At 41.8% G+C, this 22,169-nt stretch overlaps 1 protein-coding gene across 5 annotated transcripts in view; it reads right to left on the bottom strand.

Moving 5' to 3' along the window:
• Positions 1–14,597: 14,597 nt before the first annotated feature.
• VPS13D (vacuolar protein sorting 13 homolog D) overlaps positions 14,598–22,169 on the bottom strand; it is a 101,722-nt gene continuing 94,150 nt past the window's right edge. For all 5 annotated transcript variants that reach the window (XM_051637052.1, XM_051637055.1, XM_051637053.1 and 2 more), the window contains 3 exons: positions 21,292–21,423; positions 17,113–17,353; positions 14,598–16,291 (listed from right to left, as the gene is read on the bottom strand). In XM_051637052.1, the coding sequence (XP_051493012.1) occupies positions 16,160–16,291; positions 17,113–17,353; positions 21,292–21,423 (505 nt within the window). In that variant the 3' untranslated portion in view covers positions 14,598–16,159. The remainder of the gene's footprint in view (positions 16,292–17,112; positions 17,354–21,291; positions 21,424–22,169) is intronic.

Raw genomic sequence — 22,169 nt, 5'->3', positions numbered from 1 at the left:
CTCACCTATCCCAAACCCCCCCAAAATGCGAGGGCGCGGCGGGGCTCGGGCCTGTAGCGCCTCACAAAATGGCGGGGGGCGGGGGGAGGCTGGAGAGCCCGCGGGGAGCGGCTCCCGGGGCGCCAAGGAGCGTGAAATGGCCGCCATAAACCTGGCGGGACGGCAGCGGCCCTTGCCCTCGGGAAAGGGAGGGAGTGGGTCGGCTTCCAGAGGTGAAGCCCACTTTTCGTGGGTTGTGTCGTCGCTCCTTTTGTGGGATGCGTGTGAATGGGGGAGGAGGGCGGCGGTTTGTTTGTGTGGGTTTTGTTGTTACACACACCCCGCTCCTCTCCGCCTCGGGTGGACAGTTGGACTAGGTGATCTGGTCTTAGAGGTCTTTTCCAACCGTGAACAGTCGTTATCGGCTTGTGAAGGAGGATCAGGGGCAGGACAGGCTGCGGGGGAAGCGGCTGGAGCCGCCACATGCCCTGGGAAGGCGCTCTGGGGGAAGCCCCTCGTCCACTGATGGGGCGATTTTCCTGGCATTGTCTTTCATTTCGTTTCGCTTTAAGCATAATATCTAAAGCTCTCGGTAATTAGCCTGCCCCTGAAGTACGAGAGTCTGCTGTCAAGAGTTAATCCAGATACGCGTTGATGTCAGAAGCAACAAGTGGAAGTGCATTGAACCCGAAGTATCTGGAAGAGGAGGGTTTATGTTTGGGAAGGTCTTGTCTGCGATCGAAAGGGACAATCGGCAAGAACAAAAGAACCTGCTAGAGAGCCCGAAATGCTCAGTTACCGATCGTTACCCTCTTATGTTTTCTTAATGTGGGGCTTTTCAAGGAGGAGGGGGCAAAAGTGTTGGGTTCTTTGGTTGTTGTTTTTTTTTTCACGATTAGCAGGCGACTTTAAGTTCAAATGAGGACATGGGTTTCCTCTAAAGCTCGACCTGGTAATTGTCCTCCTGTGGTCATTTCCAAAATGAAAGCTGTTTATCTCTGGACGGCTGAGTTTTCATAAGCTCTTTTCTGTTGTTAACAAACACTGGATTTTTAGGCCAGGATGATTAAAATCGCCGCGTCAAATTGTGCTTTTTTTAATGAGGTGATTTTTAAACGGCAAATAGTAAACGACTTGAGCTGCATTTCAGTTCAGCTTGTCTTTGATTTTCCCGTGCTGGTATGGTATCTTTAGAAGTATTTTTGTTTTCTTGTGCGGTGGCTGGAAGGAGCAAAGAGCTTGAACTCTCTGATTGATACTTTTTTTAATGCAACATCGTTGACATCTGCTGTATCGATCCTGTGCTTTTTTACCTGTCTGTGAATAGTTTCACTAGTTTTGAAGTCTTTGAAAGTTTGCACAAAGAACCCCTTGTATGGAGATCACTGTTGTCTAATATTTTAATAGTTTAATTATCCTGATGCAATGGTGAGTATCTGGATGATATTGGAAGTTACACAATGTGGACTAAGGGTTTGGTCTGTATCCTCTTATTTTCTTCTGTAGCAGTTTGAAGTTTGGTGTCTTCCTGACAACCTTGCCTGACTCTTCATTGCAATTTTCATGCCTTGAAAATATGCAGGGGTTAGGTGGGGGATGCTGGATCATGTCCTTTGATAAAGGCCCGGGATTCCTTCAGTAACAAGGGCTCTTTGTTGCACACTGCTCTTTTGCTACCTTGGTGTGGGAGTCGTGAAGTTTGAAATGGATGGTGTCACTAAATTAGTGACCACATCAGAACTACTCCGGTCTGCACTGCTTCCAGACAAATTAGTTATGTGTCAAGGCGAGGTCATCTGGTGATCCTGTTTAATATTATTCTTAGACCACAAGGAATTTCCACTTACTGTAAAGCTGTAAGGCTGTGTGTCTGCTCCCCCCCCAGATCAGTGGGACAGCAACCGAGTTCTTTGTGGTTATAGTGATGCTGTACTGGAGTTTTGGGGCACTGTGATGATACAGATTATTATTAATAATAAGCTGTTTGTGAGAGCTTCTGCTGGAGCTAAAGCAGTTTATGTGTATCAAAGCGGGGAACAGCTATATGAGGTGCTTTGTCAGGTCAAAGAATATAATGAAGTTAAGGTTTACAGGAAACATTCTTCTCAATTAGCAGAGTCTAGTTTCGTCCTAACTCACCATCTCATAGGGGCAGAGAGTGCCAGCAGGTGGGTATAAAAGTGTGTTGATTCTTGGGAGTCAAAGATTAAACACGAAGGAGAGTACTAGCTGCTCAGTCAAGCAGTGAAAGCACAACAGATTTGATTTGTGCACTGTTTTCTGATGATGTGTACAGTCATTGAGAAGGCCATCAAATACGCTTTGTGTTGCCCCGGAGAGTGCTGGGAGCAGTACTGAGCACAGCAGGAAAATAGTGAAAGCCTGCCAGAAATGCACAATCTTGGGCAATTTTTTCAGTATTTTGCATCACTTGATGTGGAGCTCTGACGTGTTGAATCAAGAGGTGGAGCTGAATGTGTTTTCTAGGAGGTGAAACCAGTGCTCTGCTACTGCCTGCACAGTGGGAGTAATTCAGGGTGTTCTTGTTGCAGTTTTTTGGGGTACAGGGGGAAGATGCCAGGGAAAGTTGTAGACTATTGCTGAAAGGGAAATGACTCAGCAGTTTCTGAGCAGAACCTTTTCTGTATTCTGCAGCATGAGTAGCTTACAGATTCATAAAGATCCAGGGGATCTTTTTCTCCAAAGAGCAGTAGTAGCACCTCTCTCTACTTTTTGTTCACTGACCTAATAGGATTTGAGGGGAGAAAATCCATCTTGGGTCTTCATGCAATATGGTCTGCATTACTCCTATTACTGCTCTGTTCTTTACAATCTTTGTAAGTATGTCTGTTGTGTTCCTTTGAGGCTCTTGAGCTGCACAAATGAGGTAGTCGACATGCTGGGCTAACCAGTATCCCGGAGATCGTGAAAGCAGTGGATCTGTGTGACAAGTCCCCTTGCAAGATCTGACCCATTATGAGCGATGAGATGGCTGGGAAGTGCTGCATCCTTAGAAGACCAACAGGGTGCAGAGGAGGTGGGGGTGCAGGGTGGGTGCCATCCAGCCTTGGGAAAACCAATAGGCTTGAACACAGTATCAGGCAATGTTGCTGACTGTAGAACTTTTCTGTTTGCTCCTGAGGATGAGGCTTGTTGAAGCTTAGAGCATAAATAATCATTATCTCTGCAGTGCAAGGGCTCTCGCTCTGTGCTTGGCCCTCCGTCCCAGCCCCCCTCTCCATTCAGCAGGGTCAGGGAGAAGGGAATCAGGGGCGGTGTCTTTGGCTGACATGAACACGCTGGGGAGGGATGAGAGGAAGGGGGTCTTGGGGGCTGGGTTCAGAGCAAGGTTAGCCAAATATCGGTTAAATTAAGCAAGAGAAACAGACAGCTCAGCTTGCAGTGAACTTTTCACCCAGCTAACCTGTTGCTCACCCTGTTTTGCACAGGTGGAGTACAGCTCGAGTAGAGCACAACTCATGCTCTCCCTGCCTCCTTTTTTTTGCTGCATTGTAAAGCATGGCCAAGGGGAGAGCAGGAACTGAAGGGGGCCTGATTTGCTGTTTTAAGTTCAAGAAATATTATAGTTCTAATTGCTGTCTTAAGAGCACTGAAGTTAACACCAGTAATTGCAGAGAGGCTAGTAATTATTTGCTCCAGTGTAGAACAAAGATCAGTTATTTCTGGTCATAGAGAATTGAGAAGAAATTCCATATTGGAGAGGGCCAGGAACAAATGACAGTGTCTAAACAGGGATGACTAGAGATTCTTTGTGGGAAAACACAAGACTGGTGGGAATTAAGTGGATTCTGGTGTTTATATTTCTGACTTTTCTTCTGCATTTGCAGTGCAAGTAAATACAAATAATTGCTGACAGATGTTGTAAAAACATATCACTATGCTTAGTTTTTTTCCTAGTTAAGAATATAATGCATATTGATAACTAGACATTGTGTACTTGTGCTCTTACTTACATCACCTCTATGTAATGGGCTTTACTGCATAGGTGTGAACTAAGAGCTGAATTTGTTCTGCAACCCTTTCCTAAATCCCTACTGCTTCCTCTCCCTCTCTCCTTCCAATAAAGCTCCAGGCAAATAAAAGTTAGTGGTTTTTAAGTAGACACTCCACCACAATCAGTGTGTAGTGGCAAGGGTGAAGTTTCCAACATGCTTTCTTAGACAATTTTTCTGTTTTGTGGTGTTGCAAGTTCATACCTAGTTAAGCACTTCAACCTAGATTTTAGGCTAAAAATCACTGTTTGGGACTCTTGAGTTTTCTTCTGATCTATTTTTCACTCATTATAGGTAAGGAAGATCTGAAACCAGTAGAAGCTAATGCACAGTATTTCTAGGAGTTAAGCCCTCTATTTTCCTTTGTGTGTACCTAAATTCCATAAAGCAGAAGTCCTTGCAGACCCCCCCCCAGAAAACTTCTTCTGGTAGTGTATTTTCAGATGGTAAATGCCAGGAGCTCCGTGTCTAAAATGGATAGAGCATTGTATAAACCTGGGGATAATATCTGACTTCTGGAAGCAGTGAGCCTTCCTGGGGCAGTGAATATTTTCAGTTTTGCCTCCTGCTTTGCGCAGTGCAGAATGATGATTTCCACCCCTCGTTTTGTTTCTGGGAAGGAGTTCAAGTTCTTCTCGGACTACATGTAAATGTCATTTCATAGACAGCTGCTCAGCCACTGCCAGGTTTACGTTAGGTGATTGGCTCCAAAGTAGTACAACAGCATCTCCCTTGGTGTATCCCAAATCCTTGGGTGCTGAGGAAGGACAGGAGCTCAGATCAATATACCCGCATTGTCCAGATGTGCAATCAGGTCAGCCTTGTGTTGCAGTAGAACAGCTGGCTTCAGGTGTCCCAGTGGTACCACTCTTGGTCCCAGGAAAACTGGGGTGGGAAAGTATGGAGAAAGGCCATGCCTATTGTAGATCTTACTGCTACCATTTGCAGATTACTCACACGTCTTGTACCAGAGGACAGGAACATATTTTTGCCTTCTTAACACTCCACAGTGTTTTCCCCATTAGGTTAGAAACAAATGTGGATTGGGTGCAGAAGCTCAGTATTTCTGAAGCCTGGAAGGGGCCATGGCTCTGTAGAGTGGAAAAAGTGGGGGGGTGTAGGAAGAAGGTGTTGAGAAAGGGAATATGAACTGTAGTGTGGTTGCTGTTGAGTTCCTGAGCCTGCCTGTTGCTGATACTATTAGTTGTTTATTAAACAGTTTTTATTCTCATGCAGTTGTTAAAAAAGATAAAACTAGTAGTTGTCATTTGCATAAGGCAGCACTGCACTCTACTGCCCCTTCCCCTGCAATGACAGGAGTGTTTTTGTAGGTTTGGTGAGCCCAGTCTGAGAGTGAATTGTGTTCAAATTAACTTTGCTTGGTTTCGACTTTAGTTTTGTTGTTCTGGTTTGCTTCTGTTCCCTTGGGATGGTTCTGGCTGGCTAATTTTACAACCTGTAGTTCTAAAAGCAAACACCACCACTGGGGAGAGGATGGGGCAGGGAGAAGTTCAGTGGTCATCAGATAAGCAAGACTACTCCTTTTCCATCAGTTCAGGCAGATTCAGCAGAGCTCTAAGTAACATCATATTCTTCCTAAAGAGTAGTTTGCTTTTCTGATCTGTCAGAGTGTATATTCTCCACAAAAGTTGTTCCGTTTTGGACACCTTGGTGAAGTTTCCCAGACCTGTTGGGCCATTCACCTTATGGCTTGAAACCCTTGTGTCAGGGCAGGCTGGTTTTCTTACACTGTATTTTTTACTGCCCCTTGAGTGACGTAATTTAAATGATGAGTCTCTGAGAGATGATTCGTGCCAAAAAAGATCTAATAATTGTTACCAGTTATTCAAATTGGTGTTACTGATTTCCCGCATCCTCCCACTGGTCCCTTGAGCTCTCCCACCCACTCATTTTTCCTAATAATTCCCAGGCTTTCTGGCTGTGGGCTCAGCGTGCCCTCTTCTGTGTTACTGTGCTAAGGTGTAAGTATCTAGCTCTCCCTGGAGGAATATTTAGGGCTTGGCTGCAGCAGCTTCCATAGGCAGATATGAGCTGGGATTGGGCTAGCAAGGTAGATTGACTGCTGGCAGCTTCAGTAAAGCTTCAAGCCACATTCAGGTACATCTTTTACTTTGCCCTGCTGTGGCAATGTTGTTGGCAGTCTCTGAGGTAGCTAGTTCAAAGCCAGATGAGTAATGTATCTGCAGGCTGCAGTGCTGGGGTGCACAGAACTACAAACTGGATTCTTTAGAGGAGCTCTGCAAAAAATTGCACTAATTACATGCTTTGAGCAAGCAAAGACTTGCACCAGTAGCGACCCCATGTGCTACTGCTCTTCAGTTTGTAGTTATGACTGTTTCTTCTCTTTCACAAAAAAAGATCTTCAACTCATGAGGCTTGTTTCTCCAGCACTGTGAATTGAAATCTCTGTTGTACAGTGATTCGTATTGTCAGTGTAAACAGTAAACTGCTGCTGAGAGCAGTCATATTTTCTTCAAGCAGCTCCTCGGTCTGCCCGTTTTCCCATCGTGTTCTTTTTCTGTATTCCTGTGCATTCTTGCCTGTCAGAGGCCCTTCAACATCTGCGTTCTTATTTCTTTTACCTCCCTTGATCATTCTCTCTTGTAGTAATTTCTTGTGCTGGCAAGAACATACTTGATTTTGCTCAGTTAGATGGATCTACAGTTCCAGAGATGGAAGTGGGTGAAGCTGGATCTGTTCTGAATGCCCTCAATAAGATACCTCGGAACACATTGGCATTAGGGCAGCTGAAGTTCTAAAGCTGCTTTTAGAGGGTTTTTTGGCTGTGTTAGACTGTCTCGTGCAAGGCCTAAAAGAAACTGAAAACTGTAGGCATACGGTTGTATGTGGATCTACAGAGTTATTCTCCCCTAAGCAAGGAAAACAGCAATCATCCTCCCTATTTATTAGCCCCTGCAGTGTGGGGGTGTTAATCTAAATTGTAGGGGTGGGAGAGTTGTTAGCTTGTTGAAATTTGTGCTGTCAAAGATCCTTATACAGGAAGTGAAAAGCCACTTCTGTTGTGGAGTTCATTTGTTCACTCTGGGGGTGTTGGAATGACAACTGAAAATAAGAATGTCCCCCCCAGTATTTGAGGCAAGTTGTTTATTTCACAGACTGTGGCAAGGAAAAGTATTAGGAAACAGGGCACAGAGACAAGGTCTTAGTTAGACATAGAGGACCTCCTGAGAGATGACTAATAAAAATTCAGTCCATTTCCTAATACCCCAATTTTTTAAATTAAAAATTCCTGTTTTTTCTGATAGAGGAAATCTAAGGATATGTTATAATATTAAATAGAGGGATCGAAAGCATAATCCATTCCTCACACAGGATTCCTGGATTTTTTTAGCTCACTTATGAGTTGTTTTGGTGGTTCTAAGCCATGCAAAGCAGTATGGTGATCACAAGGACTGTGGCTTGTTAGCCATGTTTCTGCAGCCTGTGAACTTAACCCCCAGATAAGACGACAGCTCTTCTGGAGAGAGCTGCTTTACACAACAACCTCCTCTTGTGTTGGATTGTGTTTGCTGTTCTGTTCAGGGGTGAAAAGTCTTGTGTAGCATGAGTTGGCCTGGCAGAATGAGCTTACAAAAAGAGCAGTATAGCTGCCCCCTTTCTTCCTTTCTGGAAAAGCAAGTGAATTTATGGTTGTTCTTGTGTATGTGGTAAAGCTGGCACCACAACCCCTACTTTGTCAGCAGCAGGACAGTTGAGGGGAAGAAAAGCTTGGCGTAACCTTTGGTATGTTATTTATTTTCACTTTGCAGCCCCCTGGAAAATGAACTTTAGAAAATTCTGAGCCGATGGTAACGGTGAACACTGGGAAAACCCAGGAATCAGCAAATCCATTGTGTTGTGCTGACAGAAAGATACTGTTACAACACACTTTAGCTGCCAACTTGCTGCAGTCACTCAATCCATCATGGTGGGCTGTTGGATCACAAGCCAGTGAAACTCAGCCTGGCGTGTTATTTTAGTCTTACATGGACTGTGAGATAAACGGGGCATGAACCGGCCCCCTGGCAGGGGGTCGACCCCTGGCGCCCTCATTAAAGTGCCAATCAAAAAGAGTAATGGAACAGGGAATAGAAAGCTGGCTTCTTCAGCCTGTTACTGCTCTCAGTCTGAGCAACTTTCACAAGCCAAGGGAAACATTTCTCTTCTGAATAGGAGCCAGACCTCCAGAAATACCTCCTCTCTGCGTGACTCTGTGAGAGCAAGTGCTGAGGCTCTTCCAGGTGTCTTCCTTGTGATGGAAACCTGTTGCTTCTTCCAGGTGTCTTCCTTGTGGTGGAAACCTGTTGCTTACTCCTCAGGAACCTGTACCTGTTCAGTGCAGGTAATGGGAGGAAGTGTTGCTGAGTGCAACCCAAAAAGTGTGTAGATGCTTGTTCTGTGCAATATGCAGGCATTGTGCTGTTCTTGTGTTGATCATCAGTTGGTCAGTGCCATGGTTTCTCTCACAGATCATTCATATTCAGCATTTGTGTGAAAGATGCAGAGAACCCTTCTTTCTCCCCATGGCAGCCCAGCAGCCCAGCACAAGGTAAGCAAGTCTAGAAGGCTTGCTCCTGTGTGCAAGGTGTGAAAGTGGATTTTTGTGCCGTCTGTGGGTTATTTCAAACTCCCACAGGAACCCACAGCAAATGGATCCTGCAGTAATATTATAATATTTGGGTGAATATGCAGCCAAGGCTCAGGCATGCAAGCAGTGCTGAGCTGCCTGTCATCAATAGTTAATATTTCAAATACTGCTTTGACAATGGATGCTTGTCTTAAATTCGGAGTGCATCCAACACTGCTGATGCTGTGGGAATTTATGTCCTGTGATGCATTCTGGGTTTCTGGTGTATAAATACATGCTTTTCTGCACGTCAGCTTCCCTCTGGTGTGTGCTTGGAGGAGGAAGGAAAAAGGTAGTTATTGAAAAGAAAGGTGGGTGAAGGTCTGTCTGTTACATGGATTTAGCATTTGAATTCAGGAAGCTCAACACTAGCTCTTAAACCTGCTTATAAATGTCAGCTCTTGGTGTGATCTCAGTGTGATTGTGAACTTGGCAGCTGCTTGTTTTTACTCATAATGTTTTATCAGCGGATAGTTTGTCCAGGTGGATATTGGTTTGGTTTAAACTATTTTTTTTAATGGGTAGGATCAGCAGTTGGAATTAGTGTCAATGAAAAAAAAATGCACAAGTAGTATCTATTTAGCTTTGAGCTTCAAGAGTGAGCAGTGTAAGCCATAGATTGTGTCACATAACTGACAAGGTGGTCAAATTTCAGTTTGACATACTATTACATGCTGAGGCTGGTGCTGAAAACAAAAGCCCTAAAGAAGCATTAGAGGAAACTAATACAGGTAGCAAGTAAATAGCATGGTTGGAGATCAGCTTTATACTGAGCTAGATCAGAAAGAATAGTTTTATCCCTTTATAAACAGTAGTGTTCTACATGTCCCTGTCTGAATGCAGGGTACAAGGATGCTGTCTCTGCATAATCCTCTGAAGACTCACAGTGCAACTGCAGCTATACCACAAATAAAGATGTATTTTGGCACAGAAAGTAGTGCTAAATATATAATCTTCAGATTTCTGGGATGTTTATCTACAGTACTGTTCCCTCCATACTTTAAAAGAAATCCTGAAAAATATATTGGTACATGAAGGATTACTCAAAGAGCCTAGAATTGCTCACTGACAGAGAGGGCAAACATCACTGGTGCTTTTCTTCCTGGTAGCTGAGTTGCAGTGTCAGGGGGCTTACCCTACCAGTAATACAAGGGGGAGAGATTGGAGTCTGGTCCTGCATACGGTGGTTTGCTTTTCCCCCATCTTGCTTATATCTATATGCAGGCACAGTTTTTTTGCAGCATCATTATTCTGATACCCAGTGGTTTGTCCTGCTGATGGTGGACTGTATGGTGATAGCTCACCCTCCCAGGTCAAAGCGAACATGTGCTGTTGCTATGTGTAGAGGGGTTGAGGGACAGTTGATATGACAGATTTCTCTTTTATTCATTAAAATTTCTCTACAGCTGTAGTATCCAGGGGACTTTTTTTGCTGGCATTTTCAGTGTGTAGAAGCAATTGTTTTCCAGCTCCCATACACAATCCCTGTCCTTTTGGTGACCCATCCATTTATCCAAAATGTAAATGCATGTGAAAGCTGTTTACTTCTCTCATGGCCTTTTAGTACTTTTGAGTCAGACCAGAGTAGACCTAAGGTGCAAGGTTATTCTTAGCCACTCTGTCTGCTGGGCATTGTGCTTGGGCAATAGAGAAAAAAGAAACTCAACCCCAAACCCCCTGTGATACTGGAGGCCAGTTGTATTGAGGCAACATGACTGAACACCAGCTCATGAATAGAACTGATATCATGCAGCAGGCATGCCTCTCTTATGTAACTGCATTTCACTCCAAGATTATTTTTATTTCCATATTAGAATGTTCTGTAGTTCTACTGAGGAAAATAGCAACAAAAAATACTTATTTTTTTTTTCTCCCCAGTGTTTGTCAGTGGTTAATGAGTAACTTTTTTCCCTTTTTGGCAAGCCTCCTTTCATATGGTTATCACTGCAGTCTCTGACATCTAAGAGACACGTGCAAATCCAGCACAGTGGGAGGACCCAGCCTCATGTACACGTGGTGCTGGGTTTTTCCTCACATTCTCCCATTTCAGAAAATCTGCTGATAGCGAGCTGTGAAAAGCATACTGTTCAGTCTGACTGAGCTGTGTCCTTTGTTCATGAAATGTTTTTTTGAGCTAGTTGACTTTATGGTATTACTGAGGCAGCTGGCTTTGTGGTGTCCCAAATCCTTTTTTAAGGCTTTAAGAACATTGGGCCAACTACCAGTAGGCTGTAATAAATAGGCTGTAATAAAGTTGAACTAGTAAGACACGTGGAGAGTTGGAAATGTTTTGTTCCTACCTTACACTTACTTGATAGAACTAAGCAAGCATTGTAATTTGTACTGATTAACAGCCTTTGATCTGGCCTGAATTTTACTGAAGTCAGAACTGGAATCCAAGGCTCTGGGCATAGTTATTTTGTTTTGCTTTTTCGTTTGGTTTTTGTTGTTGTTTTTTAATAAGACTGTGTGTCCTTCTTTGTAACAGCTACAAGAATAGAGGAGTTTGGAGTATGGCCATTATGTTTCAAGTATACACATGTGTATGTGTATATTCAAAAAGTATATAAACATGCAAACACAGAGTATTACTCTTTGCAAGAAAACAAGCTGCATAAGGGGATTTTTTAGCAACTCTTGGCTTAATTAAAGTTTGTTTTTTTTACTGTCTGCAGCAGCACCTGAAGAGCATATACTCGTGGAAACCTGCTTTTTCAGACCCTGGTGGGTGAAATCATTGTAATTAGAAAACAGTGGCATGTTCTCCTAAGCAGAGAAGCAGAGCAAGCAAGGTTATTCCTAGAGGAGTCATCATCTAGTGGTTCGTGCACTGTAGGAAACAGGTCAGTGCTAAGCTGTATTACAGCAAGGAAAAAAGAAAAAAGTTAAGAAATGATAAAGAAGTTGGCCCAGGACTCCAGAAAATCAAGTATTCTATTGATGAAACAATAGATAAATGGTGAAAACCATCATGCAGTCCAGGAAATAGGATAGCAAATACAGTAAAACCTCCTTGTCATTAGAAAATGTTATGATTATTTTAATGTTTTGAGCTGTGGCCCATTTAGCCACTTATATTCTCTCCACAAAAATGTAAGCACTGCACTTTTTTGGTAAACAGCAGTCACAGGCTGTTGAGATAGTATCATCTAGCTGATTTATTGGAAATGTATTGAGGAGCAGAAGGAAGGGAAGGATCTGTTCATCTCTTGCACACCTTTTGCCTCATTGCAGGCATACCTCATTTTGTATTTCTGGTTTCACTGGCTAGACTTCAGTTACAAATGGCTAAGTTTTAAGTAGGTAACAGACTTTTTTATCATCAAGTAGCAACTATAACAGAAGTCTGTTTTGACCTGATTGTACCATAGTAAGCTGCATCAGTAGATGTAGTCCCTCAGTCCTGGTTTGACAAAAGTGTCTGAAAGTTGTATTATCAAACTTCCCCGCTTACCCCCCCGCCCCAGTTTAGTCTGACTTCAGCAAGTGATTAATTTCTCATCTTCCAGAGGCAGCAAGTGGGCAGGCACCTTATCTACTCCTCCCACCTGTGCTAGATCATCCTGCTACCAGCTGAGGCCTGTCTCCAGGAGGTACGTTTGGTTACAAAATGCTGGATTGGTGAGTGATGTGGGGGGTTGCCTCTTTTAGCAGCCATGTTATTTGCAGGTGTTCCTGCTATCTTTATACTTTTCCATTACTAGCTTGTTTATAGTCATGTTTCTTTAGGAAGGAAAAAAAAAAAAAAGTCTCTTAGTAGCCTTGTCACATGTTGTTACCTATGAAGGTATCATAGAGCTTAAAGCAGTAGGATCCAAAATAGTAATGCTCCATGTTTTAATTGCTTTGTCAGATACAGGGCAGCGAAACAGAAGTTTGCAGCCATAGCTGTGGTCATAGTTGAGAGCAGAAAGGACTTTTGCAGTTGTAGTTTGTGTAGAATTGCTTCTAGACTAAAATGACACTTCATAGGTGTTCTCATGTTGCACATTAAATACTTGCTTACCTAATTTGGTCAGAATTTTGTCTCATTTAGTGGCAGCAGAACACATGGACTAGGACACATTTTTCCCATCTAAAAATGACACTACCACCTTGTGTCTTTTTTTGGAGTTGTAATGTTTGACTCAACCCTGGCATTGTATGGCTGGGGTAGGTGACATAAACTGAGACGTTACCACAGCACAAAAGCATCTATCAGCTGTGCTGGTTATCCAGATGTGTAAGAAAGCTGTCTGGGTTTTATTTTACAAGATGTGCTTTTTCTTTGAAGTTTCAGTAGCTCACTCTTAAATTGCACACTCTTAAATTACTTTAGCAAATCAGACCATCTCCAACACATATTGAGTGCTGAGATCAGAGAAATGCAGTGTAAGTCTGGATTTGACCTGCAGTGACAACAAACATTCCAGGGGATTGTCCAGGTTTTACCTCTAACAGCAGAATTACATGAAGGCTGGTCTGCCACTAAAGAGTCCTGTGTCTAACTTAGAGAATTATTCATTCCTGTCCTCTACAGTAATTTTCTGTTCCTGCACATAATTAATGGCTTTGCAAGCAAGAGCACATGAAGAGTGTGGGTGGAATCGATTTATTGCACTTCTCACTGTGCACTCACTCTTATGGCAATAATCCTTATTTTACATTTCTTCACTAGCAACTCTGGGGAGAAAACAAATTTGGTCAGGGTAGGCAGAGAACAATTTGTACAGTTCTCAGAAAAATAGAGGTAAAAATTAAAGCTAACAGGCTGAAGCAAAGCCTTTCTACCTCAGCATATTGCTGCATGGGTTATAGGGTTTTTTAAATACTACCTGCATGAAGGTGAACAGTTTTATTATAAAAAGACATGAAAAAATGCATCATCTTCCTTGAACTGTATGGGCTGTGTGCTGAAGACAGCAGGCAGGGGCAGAAAGCTGTGGTACTGTCTCATCAGTGAATTTTTTCCTTCCCATCTTCTGAAATTTGAAGACAGAATCCGTTCATTGCTGCAGCAGTCACACCTCCTCCAGTGAGACCCAGCTAAGTGTGGTAAGTGTGCTGTCTTCCAAGGCTCAGAACCTGCAGAACTCTGCAGAATTTGGTAAATGGAACTATTATATTGTCTTGTCTGCTTACAGCTTGTGTTTGAGTTCTTAAGAACTAGAGTGGAAACTGCAGATTTCTATGTCCTCTGCAAACTATTTTTGAGCATGGCTCCTGGAATCTGAAAGTTATATTTATTCACTGAGTAATAACATTTGTAGTGCCAATAGCAATAAGAAGTCCACAGTAAGAGTTCTGAAATTATATAAAAATAGTTGGGTTACAGCAATAAATAACAACATTTGCACTTTCATAAAACCCCAGAGTTCTGATTCAGTTTGGTTTGGAATGCTGGCTGAGGCAGTGTGCTCTTCCAGCTGTCTGTGCATCACTCTAATCAGCACTTTACCCTGAAGAGAAAACTTGGCCTTGCCCATGGAGCAGGGAGCAGCTTCAGCCACGATATGAGGGGTGCAGGATCAGGAACAGTAGCACAACATACTGGAATAACCTGAGACAGTTACAGTCCTTAGTATTCATACACGTCCAGGCTAGTGGGCACACTTTTGAAAGGTTTAAATAATGCTCTGCTAAGTCAACAGTCAAAATAACAGGTTAAGCACAGTCCAAAAAAGAAACACACATTTGATCCATTACCTACTGTGACTCCCTGAGTTCAGGTAACTTGTAGTGGGTTCAGGTGTTTGCATGGCAGCTGCTTATATAATTGTTACAAAACTTAAGTATTCAAGCCTTCTTCTGTAAATTCTCAACACAGAGCTGTGAACTACCTCTAAGTAGCTGGGGAAGGAAAATTAACAGCTAGCTACTTGCTGCATTAAAAAAAGACTTTTACAGGGGAGAAAAGTAGGGAGTCTGTGTGGCAGAGTCCAATAGGACTGACAAGTTAAAGCACTGTTGAGTCAATGCACGTGTTGAATGCCTTATTTTACTGAAAAATTACACAGAGAAATATACAATAGTGATGCATTAGATCAGTTTCATTTGCGTCATGGAGCTTTATGGATTTTTTTTATTTTCAGTCACAGACCATAGACATATCAACTGGCACCACCTTTTCTCCTTATACAATAATCCTCTGCCTTTCACTGTACAGGGCTCAAGAAATGGTTTAATTCTAACCTTCAGTTTTAAAATATTCCTGTAAGGAATATTAAAAGGTAAACTAGAGTTGAAAGTAAAGCTACAGTGGCTTCCTTACTTTGAGGCAGAAGTTTACAAAATAGTGCTTTAGAATGTAGGTTACTCAGCAGTTTCAGGCAAGTTGTGTGTTCACACTTGAAGCCTGCCCAGTAAAATGCAGTGGTGGATGCATGCAGGTCAGCATCCAGGGAGCCAACGTGAACATGAGATTTCCTAGTTGTGTGAAGAAAGGTATGTGAGGATATGTTTTCCTCCTATTTTCAGTGTGGTTGAAGTTGATGAGACAAACACTGATTTGCTGTACAACAGTTGAAAAAGCATGTTATTTTTATTATTTCAAAAAGTTTTAATGTTGAAGAGGTTGTCATGAAGACAAATGATGCAGTGATTTCCTCTCCCCCTCACCCTCCCAGCATTTCCAGTGCTAGCAGAATTCCACACTAACCAGCCAAGTGCAAACACTTACTGCATCCCAGGGTAGGAAAAAAACCTGAAGTTAAAAGATTACAGTTTCCAAGGCTGCTTACTTGAACTATTTTAAAAACAACTTAGCAGCAGGGCCCTTCAGAGGTGCACACTTTGCTAGGCCTGAGTGCTATATTCAGAACAGAATTTGCTTCTTGCTTTCTAATACTTTGAGAATGTAAATGATTTAGTGAGTCCTCACTGCAGTCTTTAGCAAAATGCAGGGTTTTTGTTAAAAACAAGGATGAAACTTCAGTGGAACAGAGGTAAACGTGCATTTATCTGTACTAGTGATTTAAGAAAATAACCCCAACAAGTAACCCCAAACAGTGCACCCTAATCACAGTGTTAAAGCTCCAAACTACAGGATGTCTGTGCTCCAACAGCTGCAGTTAACTCTTAATTTTACTGTATTTTTTAAAAACATTTATCTACATTCCTGCACTGTGAAAATCAGCTTTCTCAAGAAAAAAAAGAGAGAGAATGGCTAGTTTCAGGTAGTGCAGTAAGACTCAGTATAGCTCTTTTAATTTCTTTACACAGTAAACAGACTTCTATTTATACCAACACCCTGGTCTGTACTTTCTTATTTACATGAAACACTTTTACATATATACATGTTAGCAAAATACAGGGCATCTCCCAGAACCAAATGCATTTCAGTTATATCTTTGTTACACAACTAGTGCTTTACAAAAAAAAAAAAAAGCCCACCTCACTTGTTTTCTTATGCACAATTATTCCATTCAGCTAATTACTAAAATAATCTTTCTTTCCCTCCCATGTAGTACTTTTCTGGTTTCAGAATACCATTGGCTCCAGACTGAAACTTGTAATTCACTCTGGCAGTAAGGAAGAGATTTCAGGAGTCCAGCTCTAATTGTTCTTGATTTTCACTGAGTCTTAACATAAGCTGTTGTTCATAATAAAGGCTCTTTGCATAGTTTATTTCTTGAGACAGCTTTACTGCAAGAACTTCAGATTTCACTTTCACCTGCAAAAAGAAGGGTGATTTTTCTTAATGTAGTACTTGCTGCCGTCTGAAGCAGAATGTATTTATTGTTTATTACTTCACTAACTGAGGGGATTAGTTTTGAAGTCTCCTGTAAAGACAGGAATGTTTCATTGGAGACTCCTCAGTGCTGAGGCTGAAGTAAGGAAGAAGTGAGAGAGGGAGAGACAGGGAAACAGAGATAGGTATTTTAGGATGAGAGCAGAAACATCTTGCAATAGATGAAGTTACTTCCTTTGCTTCCCCTCCTAACTTTTATCTGGCTTGTCTATTTGGAATGTAAACTGACTTGGGTCAGGGGTGAGCTTGTAACCTTGCCTGTAAAACAGACCCCTGAGCAACTACTGTAGTGTAGAAAAAAAAAGCCCTGTAATGGGTTTTAGAAGTGAAAGTTCTGATTAACTTTTACATGCATCCCATAAACACTGTTTCCAATCTTAGATACTTGGCAGTAAAAAAATACTAGGTACAGGAGGAGAAGACTCTAGTTAAGCCTCTATTTAAGAGGCAAGTCTTGTGCATGTACTGTAAAGTTAAAAGCCTTTCTCAGGTAAATACACATTACCTACTATCAGTTTTTAGATTTTACATTCACCTTTTCTCAGGAGTTTGGGGAGCAAGCTCTACTGTCACTAAATCTTTTGGGCAGCAGCAGTTTTCACTGCTGACAGAAGAAAGTTTTCATTGTTATGCAGCACAGGAAACCAAACACTAATGACTACAAACATTTCAGCACCAGCACACACCCGAAGAAGAAAAGAAACCCTCTTGCATGAAGGAAATCATAGGTTCTTGATCCTTACCATTGGTTTTTGTTGTGATGGGCCTGGCATTGCTACACCACTGCTTGTATTGACAGCTTTCTTTGTCAGCTGTATATACACGTTCCCGTGGTCTTTGGAGACAAGGCAGTGGTAGAGATCATCATACTTGACTTCCAGGAAGATGGCCTCACGGTCTGTGTAATCACCACTCTTCAGGAAATAAACAGCTTTGGATGAGATGAGAACACAATAGCTATCTATGTTCTCCACTGCTATGAAGCTGCAAAGAAGAAAAAAGGAAAAATTATTCACTTGAAGCTAAAAATAGTAAACTAATAAATGTCTTCACCTGTTATGCTTTGAGTGACCTTTAGAAGTCTTTTAGAAAAATTAATAGCGTAACGTGTACAATTCATCTGTATTTAATTTAAACTCTTCTAAAAATCAGGCTGATGAAGTACCCTCTCACCCAGTTAAAAAAGACCATGCTGTAAATCAAGTATTAGCACTAAATGCCTGGCTTTTAGCTTTGGACATTAAAAGGGCATATCAAAATATCCTTTAATAAGGCTTAAGTAATTTCCTTGCACTGGAACACTGGAAGTCCTAGTACTGAACCCATTGCTGATATGTGAAAGGTTTGCAGACATTTCTGACAAGAGCATTATCCTTCTACACATTGTAAACCTGTGCTGCCTTGTAACATACCTCCCTTGCCTTTTAAAACAAAAACAAAGTTTAACCTGCTGCCTGGATCAGTAGCTAGAAAAGAGAAATTAGCTGTTTAACACTGGGGTGAAAGGTTAAGCAGCAAGCAGGTTTCCCCAGAGAGATTAGTCTGAGTGATGAATAGTAGAGGTAGAAAAAAGTGAGTTAAGAATATTGAAAATTATGATAGCTGAAAAGGTTGATGTGTAAAAAAACAGGAGTAAGGAATGCAACAGTGAAATAGATATTTCACACATGACTGCTTCTCCTGCACTTCTGATTTACTACTGAAATGAACCTCATTAGTGGTTTTTAAAATGCTGAAAAATACAGAAAATTAAATACGAAATCCTAAGCAAGATTCTCATGCTGTCAGGTAGGTTCAAAATGACTGTTTCCGGAACTGTTGCTTGTACAGATCTGTCTGCTGTTGTCCTAAGATGTTCTGCAAAATACTCTGTCTTTGAAATCAATGAAGATTGTCAGTACTGAGTGTTTCTGGTAGACAGAAAAGTTTGCCATCTCCAAAACTATTGTTGGCCACTTGAGTAACACTTTGCACAAATTACTCTCAGCTATATCCAAATAAATCCACAGCTATAAATGGAATAAGCCAAAAATATTTCAAGAGGTCAGATCACAGTTTCTTCTTGTGGTATAAAAAAATAATTCCAGTAATTTTTCTATTAATAATCCTCTGAAAGATGATGTTCTGCACTGAACTTCTGTTTTCCCTGCACTCTGCTTCCTAGCCCTGCCCTGACTTCCCTAAACTAGGGAAAGGCACGTGCACTTATCCAGGTTAACAACTTACATGTTCATCTAAGTGCTGAGAAGAGCACAGCCATCTTAATTAAAAGGCTGTGATGCACTTTGCCCAGCTCTAACCTTGGATGAAACTACAGAATTATGCTCCTTTAAGTAACACAAAATGGACAAAACCATCTATTTCAGCTGGAAAAAACCCTAGGTGACAGACACTGTTAACACAGTTACTGAAACTAGCAACTGCCCCTCAGTTTTCCATCAGAGTTGAAACACTTCAGCTAAGGTTTTTTTTTTTCTCTGAAATACAAGTTAATTAGGATGGAGAGAAATATTTTTATGAAGTGTCATAGAAAACAATCTTAAAACAGAGCAGCATTTTGGCCTGCAGAACAGCAGTCGTGTTCCTTAGGAACACAGAAAAGCAAGTACAGTCTTTTACAGACATCCTAGCTTTGGCTCAGGTCAGACTTCACTAGAAGTGGAACCAAAGGGAACTTGCTGGCACACTGGCTTTTCTTTGCTGCTTTTCCAGTGGGGAAAGAAGCTTGAAAGGTGATTATCAGAACCCCCCTCATACTGCATCACTATCCTTAGAAATTGTCACAGCAAAGTTGAGGAACTTGAGAAGGTTTTGTGCTCCCATACAAGCAGAGCACTGTTTTCTGATGTGTGGTACTACAGCCCACTATATGGGAACAGCCAGAGAACTCGGGCACTGAAAGCTACTATAAAGTTGAGTGGAAGCAACTGGGTAATCAGACTATAGGTGTGTATTTTCTCCTTATGAACATTAGCTTATAGATCTGATTTTCTATACGAGATTTTTACTGGTGTCATGTATGTATTTAGGAGTGGAAACCAAGGACAGTGACTTAATGATGAAGCACAGAAACATCAGCTAATTTGTAGTTCAAGTTCTACATTTTGTTCTAAGTTTGAGTCATGCATCATTACCCATTTTCTTTTGCCAACTGTTACTTTCCTGTGTCTAGTTCTCAAAATGGATTTTTAACCTTTGAAGATACTACTTCAAGATCCAACTTCTTTTTTACCCATACTTCTACAGTATTAAAAAGCTCTCTAATTAATAAAATGAAAATTAAATGAAACATGATCCAGTAGAACAAAGTAGAAGCAACCAGATCTCCAGAGAATTTGTGGGGTTTTTAACAACATCAGGAAGTAATTACACAATATTTTCCAGAAGTGAAACAGTGAGCCTAACTGGAAAAAAATGTGGAAACATTTAGTTAGAACAGTAGAGCAAGGTATTAAACTCCCTTTTATGGATTTAACTCTGAAGGAAAATATGCAAATAATCAGGTCTTTAAATGTGTTTCTGATTATGATTCTAGGATAAAAGTCAGAGGCATAATTTTGTACTTATTTTCCATGACCAGAATCACTGTTTTCTTGTTGAATGATGTTCCCAAATGGTGAAAGTCAACAGCGAATGAACAGGGTGACTTGATGACAAAAGCCCACTGATCTGCTGCTTATGGGGTAGACTAGCAAAAAGTTTGCCTTTTTTTTTTTTTTTCAGTCACAGATGAGATGGAAGCAGCAGATTGCAAACTTCCTCACAGGCAGCTGAAGGTACAGTCTGGAGTGGCGCGTGGCTCTCTGAGCCTGATCACTGACACTGGTGAAGTCAGGCTGTCCTGCTGAATTGGTACCTCCCTCTTTGTGCTTCAGCAGCAGCAATTTTAACTCCTTTGCCTTGGTAGATTCTCTGATGGATAATAGATGCAAAACACAGTATCTGTCCTACACTCGCCACTAAACAGCTGTTCAGGGACCTGTGGTAGAGAGGAGTTGAGTAAAGAATTATGCCTTAGGACTCCAAGGCAACAAACTGACACCTCCAAATGCAGAGATGTATCTTCCCAAGCGTTCACGCTCTGTGTGGGGTTTTCATGCTCTCAACCCTGACCCTAATGACTCTCACACACCATTTCCAGTTGCTGAACCCATATCCAGGGTATTCAGATGCCTTTAGTATACTACCCATGCAAATTATGGACTCTTGACTTTTCTGGAGAAAAAAAATTAAGTATTTTGTTGGTTATTTTGGTCATTAACAACCGCAGCTCAGGAATAAGAAGTACTAGAGGCATCCAAGCTAGCTTCACTCACATCTAAACTAGAACCAGTTTGGAGTGCACTCTGTGCAGGCCAGAGGTGGTTCATGTATTGCTGTCAGGGGGTCAGAAGCCACTCTCCTAGGCTTTGGGCTGACAAAAATATAAGGTAAGAGCCACTAGTTCTGCCTGTATGGATGCTATGAAGGAAGAGGAGTACAGGGTTAAAACATGCATTTGTTTTCTCAATGCACATGAAAGGTTGGACATGTATTATGCATGTTAAGTGGATTCATGATTACTTAGAAACTCACTGAGATATTTTTTTAGTGATAGAAGAGAACCAGGGACTATTAGGAGCAGGAGTCAACAGATGAAGGCTGTAGTTCTGGATGTGCTGTGTGATCAGTGGCAGTTAGCAACAACTGCCCCAGGGGAGCCCTGTGGCACCTGCAGTCATGTTTGTAGACAGGCAGTGGACAAGCCACTGTGGAAGCCACCAGGTGCTCATGCTGTGCTGCTGATCAGTACCAAGAAAACAGAAACAAAATGTGTGTTACATGTGTATGTAAAGCAGTTTTAGTCCCTCTTCCCCAAAGACATGAAGATACGATGGCAGCAAACAGAAGCACTTAAAATAACTGTACAAGTCAGCACTTACAACTCATCTTGGATGTTGTCTGTCAGTCTGAACAGCTGCTCTTGTCCTTCTGCTTGACTTTCTAAATAGCGGGGCAAGAGCCCTTGAGGTCCTCTGCAGCAGCGTGGCTTCCTCACTCTCTCTGCTTGTGTCCTGCGTGCAGAATGGATGCAGAAGTAGTTAGTGCAGCAGCAGAGCTTTGCCTTCCACTTAATCCTTTCAGCACAGAGAGTTGTGTTTATTTTGAAATGCAAGGTGTGACAAAGCCTTTTAAAATACAAGATCTTCAGAAATACAGCATGTAGATTCTGTAATACCTGATCTGAAGACATGGTGTCTAGTCACATAATTTTACATTTCAAAGAAATGATTCCCAGTCTTCTACAGTTAACGGACAGTGTGCTAAATTTAACAACAGGAAGAAGCAACCTAAACTGACAGTACTGTCTGCAGATTTTTGGGAGCTATTCATCAGCAGAATTTACTGATTTGACTGTGTCTTCTCACTTAGCTACAGAAAATAGAAGTGCATCAAACCGAGGCAGAGTGCACATTGCTGGACAGTCGCAGTGGTTTGGAAATTGAAGGGTTACAGAAATAGGAACATGAAGCTAAGATAACAGAGAAACCCACAGTTTGTTAAGAGTCTCTGTGGTAGGGCTTAGCACACTTTACCTTTCTTGAGGTAAAATCTATTACAAAACTACAATAATAAAAAATAAACACACGTGGCCTAACAGACCTCGGAGGCTGAGACTAGCTTCAGTGCTAAAGATCTGCACACTGGGTTCCTCCCTTAGCAGTGTTACGTTAAAAAATAATATTCTGAATTCCTTTAAGCTTTTGGAACACCCTGCCCCTGAAGAATTGTGTTACAGGCTGCCGAGCCCTGCACTGTT

This window comes from Apus apus, chromosome 20 (assembly GCF_020740795.1).
Source record: "Apus apus isolate bApuApu2 chromosome 20, bApuApu2.pri.cur, whole genome shotgun sequence".
In the NCBI taxonomy this organism is placed as follows: Eukaryota; Metazoa; Chordata; class Aves; order Apodiformes; family Apodidae; genus Apus; species Apus apus.
This window is presented reverse-complemented; position numbering and strand designations above follow the sequence as displayed.